General features: G+C 37.6%; 2 protein-coding genes and 1 long non-coding RNA gene across 3 annotated transcripts; 1 reads left to right on the top strand and 2 right to left on the bottom strand.

The window, feature by feature from the left end:
• Positions 1-363: 363 nt before the first annotated feature.
• On the bottom strand, positions 364-10,859 carry LOC134215414 (uncharacterized). The gene is made up of 9 exons (XM_062694613.1): positions 10,751-10,859; positions 7,347-7,561; positions 6,946-7,094; positions 6,352-6,451; positions 5,765-6,100; positions 5,595-5,709; positions 5,402-5,532; positions 5,103-5,341; positions 364-549 (listed from the first exon to the last, which is right to left on the bottom strand). The coding sequence occupies exons 1-9, from the start codon at positions 10,800-10,802 to the stop codon at positions 453-455; spliced, it is 1,434 nt and encodes a 477-aa protein (XP_062550597.1). The 5' UTR covers positions 10,803-10,859; the 3' UTR covers positions 364-452.
• LOC134215413 (RNA-binding protein spenito-like) lies at positions 787-1,491 on the top strand. Its single transcript, XM_062694612.1, has one exon. It carries the CDS (start codon positions 802-804, stop codon positions 1,291-1,293), a length of 492 nt encoding a protein of 163 aa, XP_062550596.1. The 5' UTR covers positions 787-801; the 3' UTR covers positions 1,294-1,491.
• Positions 2,494-4,303, bottom strand: LOC134215412 (uncharacterized). The gene is made up of 3 exons (XR_009980149.1): positions 3,957-4,303; positions 2,784-3,055; positions 2,494-2,723 (listed from the first exon to the last, which is right to left on the bottom strand). It is a non-coding gene; the product is annotated as an uncharacterized LOC134215412 (long non-coding RNA).
• Positions 10,860-12,585: the final 1,726 nt, after the last annotated feature.

Here is a 12,585-nt window from a genome sequence, read left to right on the forward strand (position 1 = left end):
CTTGGAGGAATGTTCAAAGCATTTCTTTAAGAAACTCAAGGAAGTCGGTAATTCCTATACACGGAAGCTTGGAAGTACCCATTATTGGTACTTTCGTACCCATTTTAAAGAAAAGCGGCATAACTCATTAAATGGGTAAACGCGATTTACTCATTAATGGGTATTCGACTTAAACTTCAAATAATGGGTATTTTAACACTCGGCTTTGTATCATAAAATGGGTAAAAAACGCTTTTGATAAACTTTTTATTGTGGATTGAGGTTAGGTCATCAGAATTATTCATTGTGAATACAAATAAAAAGGCTGCTGTTTTTCAATTCTTATTCAATTTATTTTATTATAAAAAATAGATTTCAGCGATATCAGAAATCCAAAGCATGTTATTGCTTGGTTTAACTTTTACATTGATGGTGACGTTTTTGTCATATTGTCCGGTAATACTCGAGCACAATCAAGCCTCTTCCGCCTTGCAGGACTCCAATAGCATTCCGCACAGTCTGTTAACGGACTGTCTCGTGCTATGTTTCCGAACCTTATAGCATGAAATCATTGACGAATACATAGACCGAAATGTCCGGTACAAAGCCATAAGAAAATCGGGCACCATGTCTTCTTCTTCATTTTGAAGAAAATACCCCTCGTGGGTGACGAATTACATAAATATTTTACGAGCGCTGACTTACCCCTCTTGACGTTTTGACAGTTTGTCTGTTTGTTTTTCTCCCTCTCACCTTGCGACGTCGTTTCGGTTCGTTTCAGCAGGAACTGGAAATGCTTTTGTTTGCTACCAAACGTTGGACATGGCTCACCGAGCTAACGTTGAGTTGTCCGGTCAGTACATTGGCAAGTTCCAGTGCAAGATAGGATACGGTAAAGCTACTCCGACGACCAGAATTTGGGTTGGTGGTCTTGGCGCATGGACTTCGATTACTCAGTTTGAGCGTGAGTTCGACCGTTTTGGTGCCATCAAAAAGATCGAATATAACAAAGGGGACACCCAGGCCTACATTCTGTACGATTCTATTGATGCTGCTACGGCTGCTGTGAAGGAAATGCGTGGATTCCCGTTAGGGGCACCGGATCGTCGTATTCGTATCGATTTTGCTAATAACGGAACAACACCATCTCAAAGCGCAGTGGAGGTTTTGAGGAAGGCGGTGAATATCGTCGCGGCCCCACTACGAATATCCGGAAGGCGGTGCATCATACGAGGAAAATTCATCGTACGGCTATGCTGGAAGACCGTTCCGCGGCCGTGGAGGATTCCGCGGACGTGGTGGTTTTCATCGTGATGGCCCACCGCACCACGGGGACAATGATGAATGGCGTCGATCAGGAGCATATTTGGCAATTATTCATTGCCCTATAGTCCAGGAGTCTAAAATTCAGTTTCTTTTTTATTTAATTTAAATTATTCTTTGATATAATTAAAATTTATTTTTTTTATAGTTGAATTAAAACTTGGGGAGGGGTGGTCCGTCGTTCTCTTACGCATTATATAACTGAAAAACATGTGTATGGAAAACAAACTTAGATAAAGGAGTTGGGTTCGAAAAACTCATAAAAATAGTTTACGTAATAAATGTACAATTACCAATAAAAATGTTTTTCTTTTGGGAAGAGCTATTGACAACTTTTTTTTTTATCATTGAAATTGAATATTATCACTTTCTAGATAAAAAATGAGAGCATATTCACATTCAAAATTTCAAGTTTTGGCTTCAAAATTTCAAATTGTGGGCTAAGTGGCCGTGCGGTTAGCGACGTCAATCGTTCTAGGCGCATGTGCTATGGAGTGTGCACAGACAAACGATGTCACTCGAAACTGCAATCAAAATAATCTAGTAATAACTCAAAAATGGGCCCTCCTTAGCCGTGCGGTAAGACGCGCGGTTACTAAGCAAGACCATGCTGAGGGTGGCTGGGTTCGATTCCCGGTGCCGGTCTAGGCAATTCTCGGATTGGAAATTATCTTGACTTCCCTGGGCATAAAAGTATCATCGTGTTAGCCTCATGATATACGAATGCAAAAATGGTAACTTGGCTTAGAAACCTCGCAGTTAATAACTGTGGAAGTGCTCAATGAACACTAAGCTGCGAGGCGGCTCTGTCCCAGTGTGGGATGTAATGCCAATAAGAAGAAGAAGAACTCAAAATGGATCTGAGGAAGATCTATTTAATTTTTGTACCTCACAAATACCATGTACTAAATCAAATAATTCATTTTGAATGCGCCTGAGGAATGAGCATTAAAGAATAAAACATTTTCTTATGAAGTTGAACTTCATTACAAACGTTGAAGAATTTCGAATATTACTTAACGAGAATTTATTTTTCCCTGCATGTAATTTCCGGGTCTTTCCACTTTTTTTGCCGATGACTTCAATTTCCCGTCTGTTTCCTGGTTCAATGGCCACCCTGAGTCTTTACCAAGGTGGTCCATAATAGGGACTTTCTATTGGAAACCGCCCTTGAGCTGTGGATGTCCATGTGCTGCCGATTGTCCATCATCCGAGAGTGTTCCGATTTGCTGGGCAGCTGTCGATTTGCTGACGAGATTTTGCTCACTCTATGCGCGTTGTGGGGACCACATTGGTGATAGGTTCAGTATATGGAGCAGTCCGAATGTTCATCTGACGGCCACTGGCTTTACTGGTTGCGGGCATTGCCAAGTGTTCGTTGGACACTTTGGGTTTTTCGGAGGTTTGCCATGTTCATCAGGCTAAAATAACAGGAAATGTAAGTATGAAAATAGCGCAGAGTTTATAGTGCAATTACTTACCGGCTGGCTTTCAAGTGACGTTGGTATTCAAAGCGTTGTTTCTCCAGGTTTTCCTGTCGATCCATGTCACAAGGTGGTTGCTTGCTATTGTCCTCCGATGTGGCAGCTTCACGTTGGGTGTTTCCGACGGTGGGATGTATGGTATTCGCTCGGTTTTTTCGTCTTGCGATCGCGACTTTACTTCACGGAATTCAATGGGAGTAGCGTTTGAGCTGTTTACAGCAGTTCACAGTAGGGTGACCAGATTATTTTTTGATGAATCGGTAGCCTGGCTGAAGAAAAATCAGTAGTTATCGGTAGGCCGGGAAATGGATCAAATCGCATCGAACAATCTTTCAACTACATACTCACCCAGTTATTATAAAATATTGTTTTATTTTAATTAAGTTTCCACAAAAGATATTTTAGTTACTAGATAAAGATTATCGCTTGGGTTCGCTTTGTTCTGCTGTCCGGAACATGTTGAGTACCAAGCTGTCAAATCGTATGGATTTTCCTTCTTTGACATTTAGCTCCCCTATCCTCGCCAGCAAAAGATGTTCCGGACAGCGACGACAGCGACAATATTTATCTGGTAACTAAAATATCTTTTGTTTCCACCCGTTAGACCAATATAGTACAAATGAAGGAATTTATATTTATTCCGGCCTGATTGAACTTTTATTTTAACAAAATTTGTTTAAAATAACCATTCAACTTAAATTTAATTCAATTTATTTTAAATTTATTTCAATTTAATTGAAAAACAGAATCAATTTGTTTAAATTTATTCCCAAGTCTATTTTAGATTAGGTTTTTCTTAACTTACATTTAATTGCAATTCATTTTAATTTAAGCTTTATTTAATTTCAATTTAGTTTTAATTCAACTCACATAAAAATTTTCTACAATTTTAATTAATATTATTTTTAAACTATTAAAACTCAATTTCTAATTTTAAAAACAATTTCATTGTTGTTTATATTTGCTCATTTTAATTGAAACCAAATTAAGATTTAAATCAACCTCATTTTTATTTCAATTTTGATTTCATTTTACTTTAGTTTAGTTTATCAATTTAGATTAGTAGAGTAGTTAGTAACTATTCTCACAAGAAATAGCCAAGTTGTGTTTCTGTTTCGGTGTCAAAGCTTCTTCTTACTGTAGCAACTAACACAGTTTATATCAACTTACATGAATGTACTAAACAGTAACCGTTTATTTCTCCCATGATCGCATCGCATCCGGTACTTTTGGGGCATGTCTATAATCATCATCACTTCCTGGGTACCATCGAATTCGTACTGAAAATCTCGCGAAACATCGCCTTCGGATGGTTCTTGCTGCGCAACATTTTTCTCGGCCTGGAAATGTCCAAAACTCACGGTCTGATTCAGGCACAGTATACTCGTACCCATACGTTGTTTTCCTAGTTTTTCACTTTGTCTTCACTAATGTTCGGGGCCAGTTCTGCTCCGTATTTTAATTTTTCTGTGGTTTACTGCACTTTCCACAAATTTTCATTAGCAACGGCTGTTGAGAAAAACACGAAAGCAAAACAACAAGTCAAGAATGACGTTCCGTAAAATCCAATTCAAGCATAATTTTTCATAACGACGTATGTAACAAATATGAGGATTCGAGAAATGCTTTGCTGAAAGTTGGCAAAACTTTTTCTAAAACTGTTTTAAAACTAAATCTTTTTTCAATACTTTTTTCCGCTGGCATGCATCATTACAAGACACGTAATAAGCGTGCTTCACAGTAAAGCTCAGTTCATTCAAATTCATTGTGAAAAACGATAAAATTATACATACACCGGTATGCTACACGTACGTCGGTGTACATTGGTCGGTTTTCCATAGTGCACGATTGACGCAACTGCAGTTTTGTTTTGTTTTGATTTTTTTGTTACATAGGTCGCTCTTAGTTCCCATATGTTAAAGCGACGTATGTAACAGTGAGACTTCAAAAATAGAAATTTTTACATACATCGATTCGCAAAAAGATTAAATTAAAGAATTTTAAGATCTGAAATCAGTATTGATTTAGATTATTAATTTTGATGTTTTATATCTAATTACAATGAAAACTAGATTTGTTTACAATTGTCAGTTCCGCCCTTTTGAAATGTTGATGCCGAATTGATTTTTGAATCAGAAACAGGAGGTAAACAAAAATGGAAATGACAACTGTTGTCAAACTGACGTGATTTGAATTGAGGGGCTTCTCAATGGTCGAGTGATTGTAATAATTGTAATCCGTCACTCCCCAGGGGTATATAGTGGTGCCCGAAAAAATGGCCACCACTCCGTCTATGTATTCGTCAATGATGAAATCTCGACCAGATCATGCAATTTTTGTAGCGGAGATGGAACCGGTATGTCAAAGACGATGAAGCATTTGAAGAAAACATCCAACGCTTGCACTGAACTCTCTCCACATTCGATCAATTCGCCAGCGATAAACAAAAAATATTCTGCTCCTTTGCAGATGATATGAGGGGCAACAGGAGCATGCTGTTCGTGGAAATAGGCGACATATCTAGCAAGCTGTTCACCAATGGACGATTCTGTTTCCTGGAATGGATGAACCTTTAAATAGGAATGTTATGAACAGGTGGAATTGATTATTATTACCGGTACAAAACGAATCAGATCCGATGCAAGCTGATGCTCTATATTTAGACTGTTGTCGATGTTTTTATTCTGGTGTTTCACTCCTCTGCGCGTCAACATCACCATGACCCGCAAGCATCCCCGAAGGTTATCTGTAGGTGGTATAATGGTACGTTATGTTTGACTAATTATTAGGTAATAATTCTATATTTACCGTCTTGTACTCCTACGAACATGTCTTGCTCGAACATCAGCCCTCTAGCGAAAACTCGCGCAAGGATGCAATCGCGATCATAGTTTGGTGTAATACGCTCATAAGTTTTTTGTATCTATAATGAACGACAGATGTTGATATTTTCAAAATCAAACGAAAAACGAACTTACCATTACTCCATAGAATGATTTGAAATGTGGGAACGTTTGTAGAATCAACTGAAATCCTTTTTTGTTCTGAATCATCATAAGATAAAGTGAGTGTGTTTGCTCCATGTACTTGATGATAACGTTGAAATTGGCAGCAGTTCCATCCTTCTGAGAACATTCACCCGCCAGTTCCATAATTTCGTCAGAAACGTTGCAAATTTTTTCGCCCTTCTTTTTGTGGATGAATTTTTTCTCCTCTGGTTTCAATTTTTTTGCTCTGTTCCGCATATGTGTGTGAATCAGTCCGGAGTGTTCGTGGTTTGGTCCTTTCCCAGCGTTCTTCCAGAAAAAGTATGACTAAAAGAAATAAGAAAATCTATTAAAGTACAAATCTGATTTTTTTTCGACATTATTGTTGCCTAATTCAGTCTAATTCCACCAATTATTTCGTCTTATGTTTTAATTAAGGTTTTGAAATTTCTTTTTAGGATAATGTACAATTTATTTTTAGATACTACGTGAAGTTTTTTTTTAAATCTCATCACAAATTAGTAGCAAGAGTTAAATTTAGTTTAATGCAGGATTCTTGTACTTTTGAATATACTTACATAATCCGGGGAGTTGTCGATCAATTTGGTGGCGGCCAGTAAAGGAAACGTCTCAATAATTTTCTTCGCCAAATTTTTTTTCTCCTCAGTAGACGGGTAGCTTAAATAAAAATCACAATGTTATTTATGAATGTGTAAATAAGCTAGAAGCAAGCAAACTAATAAATTGAAATAAAAACTCTATGTTATGTTTCACTAATAAGAGATTGTGAGGCACTTAATGACACTTCTAATAGCAATAATTTCAATAACATGAACCAAGGTAGGTATGGTAATTTGCCAACTGCTGTAGTCCTCGTCCCTGTGCATTCTTGATGGGAATTCAACTTGCGCGAGGATTTCAGATGTTTAACATTTGTCAATTTCCGCTAAGGGGCGTTGCAAATATGACGTCCACTACGCTTTTTTGTATACCTTGTATACTGCCGTGAATCGCATAGCTGTCCCATCTTTGCTGGGTTTCCTATTCATATGGGACAAATATACGATTCACGGTAGTATATGCATTGTCACAAAATCTTAGGGGTAGAGCCCTAAAAGCCGTGACATCATTTTTGAACGACCCCTAAAGATGATTATAAATTACTGACTTACATATTCTCATTCAATAGCTTCGATGCCATGCCATTGCACAGCGTGCGTACCATGGACAACAACTCTTTGTGGTTTGGTATAATTCCAGCATCAATCTTCTTATACAGAATACCTCGACATATAGCATCTCGTTCCAAATTTTGTCGCAGCTAAAAGAAATTGGACTCATATCAATATAAACTGTAAAGCTCGCTATAAAGGTTCTCCGAAACACACAAATCGCGATTGTCTTTGGCACTTGGCGACTGCGATTGTCTGTCGCGTTGACATGGAAGTGTCAATGGATCTTTGCATGCTTGCAAGAACGTAGCGATAGTCACCCAGCGACAGCGACAGTCGCGTCGTATGTGTTTAGGGGAATCTTAATAGTGTAAATAACTGCCATTAAGTTGAATACTTACTGTTACTGATTCAGAAGAAGGAACAAGTGCTCTATGCGATGGTCCACTTTGAGATGTCGATGGCTCTGGTGCAATGGAATGCGCTCCTGCTTGGGCTTCTTTTAGTTCGGCCGCCACACTTAAAATGAGAACCTGTGGACCCTTCTCAACGATTCCGATCTCCTCCAGAAGCCGCGTATTGACGTGCATCAACGAATTGTTTGTAAACTTTTGAGCTATTGGCAACGAAAATTTAAGAGACATAAATAATACCGGAATACTAGATTAACAAATAATAACGTCGTAATCTCGATAAACACGTAACTCATACGTAGCTATGAAATAGACGATATGTGCATCGGTACGATAACAAAAACGTTGTGGCGTCGATGCATATGTATAGCGTCGACGCGGCGTTGAAATCACGCAGCGTGGGCATTGAGCGTAAGGGAGAAACAGTTCATTGATTATAATTGTTATTCCTTTAAGTGAGTCGCGTCGCGTCGCTCGTCGCATTTACTCTGGCTGACACCTAAGTGAGGGTAGCAGATCAAGATTTGTGGCAGTGCATATGAACACGAACGGTATTCGCTAGCTGAATAGTAAAGACGATGCAGTTATCGAACGGCTAGTGTATCTTAGATATGATTAACACTCTATGTTGAACAAATTCAAATTAGCAAAACATATTTATTAACTGTATGTTAACAAAATCCTTATTCGATGTTATTTATAATTGCTATATATTTTTCGATTTCAAGCTACAAATGTATACCGAGATATCAACAATATTACTTTAAAAATTGTATTTGAGTAAGTTTAATCATTATATTTCATACTGATGTAAAGATATTCGTCATTTGTGTTACATAGTCTCCACAAACTGTAACATTTTTTTGTCGATATTTTATGAAGAGATGTTCGAATTGTTTGATTTAGTATTTCAGCTTTGTAACTCAGAAGTGATTCACATAATTCGATCACATTTAGTACTTGTATAATGACTGTGAATTGCTCATTCATTCTCAAGATATTATTAAGTATGCCGTAGCTCTGATCATTACATGTTTGGTATTTCACTACAAGCCCTGGTCGAAAAGTGACACCGTTAATGGTCATACATTGTACATTTTCTACATCTTCTGGAAAATCAAACAGTAAAAATGAGCATTCAAGATTTTTCTTCTGAGTAACAGTGGATGACTTGACTATAGCTTGATCTACCTCATAGTCGTGGTCGATAATTTTAGCAGTTTGTTTGAAGTTTATTCTTTTTGCTAAACTGTAAGTAAGATTTTGAAAGTTTCCACATGTTTTTGTAAGAGATTTCAATTCTTTATACTTAGCCTCGAACTGCAAACATGCCATGTTTACAATAGGGCCGCTTTGTCTGATAACCGTTGGGTAGTGGGCCAGATGGTGAACTTTATTGATAGGTTTGGTGAGTGGAAAACATAATTTATAATTGTAGTAGAATCTAGTTATGGTTGAATCTAAATCATTAATCTGTTCGTATGTGAGTACATTAGAGAATGCATAGAAAGTTATTTTCAGTAAACATGATACTATTTCGAGGTAATTAGATTGAGCAATATCTGCAAAAATAAAGTTAAAAGCGCGTAGGAGTAACCAGATTTGTGAAGCCGATTGGCTTATCGAGTTATTCTTACTTTTGAGAGATTTCGCTGTAAAGTTTGCACTAGGCTTGTCCTTAACTTCTGCTAGACCGTAGTCAAAACTTTCAATGCGTTTGTTCAAAATATGTTCTGTAATTAGTTTTTTAACATTTACATAGTCATTCAAGATTTTTTTCAATACCATGCTAACTACACCCTCTAAAACGTCATGCATTGGATCAAAGGTTAGATTCTCAGTAAAGTGAAAGTTTCTCAAAACATGCAAAGCTGGTGCTTGTATTATTCCACATTTGGCTGGTGTAGAGGTTCCGTTCTGTAATGCCAGCAGATCGTTGGTAACGCTTTCACGCGTGCGGAGCTGATGGTGTAATCCGAAGTTACCAGCATGCAAGGAGCATCTTGAAATGTAACAAGCTCGGCAAAAAATATTGGATTGAGCAGGCATGAGCTCAAATAGCTCATGAAACGCAGCAGTATCTCCGAGCACGTGGACAACAGATGCACGAAGTGTGAAGTTATCGGTTGCATTGATTGGGATCAAAATGCCGGACTGAGATTCTAACGCCATTAAATCTTGCAACATTGGTTTCAATATTCTTGCAAACCCATATTTCTTAACACACTTTGAAGGGACTACCAATGCTACGTAAACTCTGTCTAAGCCCGAATTAATTTTAGGGTTGAAGTTTTGAATTTTGAAAGTAATAATAGTGAGCTTATGCTTGCCCCTACGCGAGCCTAGAGGGTTGCAATACTCAACGTCATCGATGTGTAGAACTAACCGTATTCCAAATGGATGATTCCTGCAAAATTCTAGGTTTGAAAAAAGAGATCCGTCCTTGAAGCCACGCATTACACTATCAGTAGAACCATGTTCTTGTTGTAGCATCTCTCTGGCATCTGGATTACTGAAAATTAAGGCCAAAGTATCCTTAATAGGAACATAGTTCATTCTATCCTTGATTTTTGAAACTTTTTGCACAGAAGTAAACTTATGACACCGTGTTTTGTTCCCTGTCTGATATCGTGTCGTTCTACTTATTTTTCGTACCCCTAGCTCAATTTCCACTGGTTCTGGTAAACTTCGTTTTACTTTACCGGAGAGATAGGACAAATTCATCATAGGATTCGAGACATCTTCAAAAATATTGGAAATTTCCAAGTCGTCGATTAGAGTTCTACTGGTTTCATTCTTATTCATTCCCGTAGAAGCTAGAAAATTTGCAACTAATCCTACCGAGAACCGCTGATAGGAAGACAGGATCTGATCACATAGTTCCATGAACACTTTGACCTTTGTTTCTGTCAAGGCCAGATCACAACGCAATTTTGAAACCGCTTTAGAAGCTATTTCACGAATGTCTTCTTTCGTAGGTTTTCACCTATAAAAAGAACGGATTCTTGACGGACCACTCGTTTTCTCTCTTTGCTGCTTCCTTGGCATACTCTTCAACGACTTCCATTGGTTGGTGTTCCAATAGAGGATCCTTTACGGACGATGATGCTTGGGAATGGTGCTTCAATACGTGAGCCCTTAACGTTTTAAATGAATTTTGTATAGAGCCGCACGAGCACCGCAAAGGAATGGAATTTTTTCTGCTTGTGTTCAAATTATGACTTTTAAGGTGCACTTTCAGCTCGTCCAGATTTCCTGGCGCGGCTTCAGCACATTCCGGTACAGGACAAGAGAACCCTGTAGGCGATTATATATTCGGATATGTTGTAAAAGGTAGTGAATACAAAAGCTGCAAACGGAGGAGTGTGTTGATAGTTTTTAAAGCAGCTTACCTTCCAATTTACGGAATGTTGCTCCGTCAACTTGTTCCTTCAACTTATCCATGGTAATTAGTAATATCCGCCGCAACGAAACAAAACTTTTTCAATCGCAAGTTTAACAAACTCGTGCAAATACAAAAAAAAACTTTGCTGAATGCAAGAACGTGCATACGAAAATGGCGACGACTTCAGTTTTGAATTTGATGGGGATAATTTACCCATTTCCTATCCGAGAACATGTATTCATCATTGGGGTAAAAGTACCCTTTATTTGTTTCTGGAAAAATACCCATTTTATGACAACTTGGTACTGATATGAAAAATGGGTAAATGGGACCCTTTTAATGGGTATTCCCAATCTTCCGTGTAGGAGTTCCTTTGGAAATTATATCTGATACAGTCAAACGTTCCTGAAGGGAGGAGTGGAATATAAGGAAGGAGTGGAATAGAAAATCCTTGGAAAGCTGTATGAAGGGACCATCACAGTAACCCTGAAATATATTTTTTGAAACGGCATAATTTGCTTCCATGAGTCGATATCGAGTCATAGAACATCGACTCATCCTGAGCAGGAGCGACGACCTCGATAACAGAGATTGGTATAATTTAGCCTTGGATAAGAGGTGAAATACCAAAAATAATACCAAAAATTTATATGCAGAATTCTTGAGGCATACCATGCTTAAGTATTTCAAAACGAATAATAATTGGTTATGCATTTGGTATTAAAATTCAATTTAATAACTGAGTTTGTTATGGCTTAAGTATTGTGCATATTAGTTTTTGGTATTATTCCTCTGGTATTTTACCTCTTATCTAGGGCTAGTTCATAACAGAGTATGGTATCAATACCAGAATTAGGTATTATTGAGCCAATTTCTCCTGCTCGGGATGGAGGTTTGACTGTATCTGGCAATTCGTCCTAGAATTTTGGAAGAAAATGGTGTAGGAAATTCCGAAGAAAGTACTACATGAATTTCCGAGGGATGAAATGTCTTATGGAATATATAAGAATCTCCTTTCAACAGTGTAATCCAACAGACTAATAAAAATATTAGCATTCCTATTTGAGCTTTCCGAGGAATGGCTTCTTTGAGGAAGGGCGCGGCAAATCCATTACAACTGTGGGGAAGTGTACCCATCTACATGGTTAGAAATTATTGAAGATTTACTAGAATGAGTTTCTTGATGACTTACCGAATTAACTCCGTAATATATTTCCTAATGAATTATTGTACAAAATCTTGCAGTTGATTCCCAAGGAATTTTTGAAAATATCCGAGTATCCGTCATCTCATAAAGTCTAAACTGAGTTTGTTTTACTACTGTCCAGATTTTCGAAGAATTTTTTGGAGAAATATAGGAATTTTTATTTACATTCCAATAGCTATCTGTTTGAAAACCCCATCGAAAATTCCTTATAGGATTCCTTAGGATATTCCTCCAGAAATTAATTTAAAAATTCTGTTCGAAAATCTTTTCAAGTTTTTTTTCGGTTGTTCCTTCAATAGTTGAGTCGGAAATTCCTCCAGGAATTTCTTGGAAAATCTCTTCAGAAAAGCCACCAGGAATCAAATCGTCCAGGGATTCCTTCAGAATACCCTCCGGAAAGGCCATTTATTTATTTTTTTCAGAAATTCCTTCGGAACTTCATCCAGGAAATCCTTAGGAAATTCCTAAATCCTTAGCAAACTCCTTCAGTAAACCGTACAAAATTCCTGCATGAATAATTCCGGAGCGAATTCTAATTTAGAGAAATTTTTAAATGAATTTTCAAAGAAGTTATTTGAGTGTCAAACTTATTTTCAATTGAAAACAGTTAAACAACGATTCAACAAAATTGAAGG

The sequence above is a fragment of the Armigeres subalbatus genome, chromosome 2 (assembly GCF_024139115.2).
Source record: "Armigeres subalbatus isolate Guangzhou_Male chromosome 2, GZ_Asu_2, whole genome shotgun sequence".
NCBI lineage: Eukaryota > Metazoa > Arthropoda > Insecta > Diptera > Culicidae > Armigeres > Armigeres subalbatus.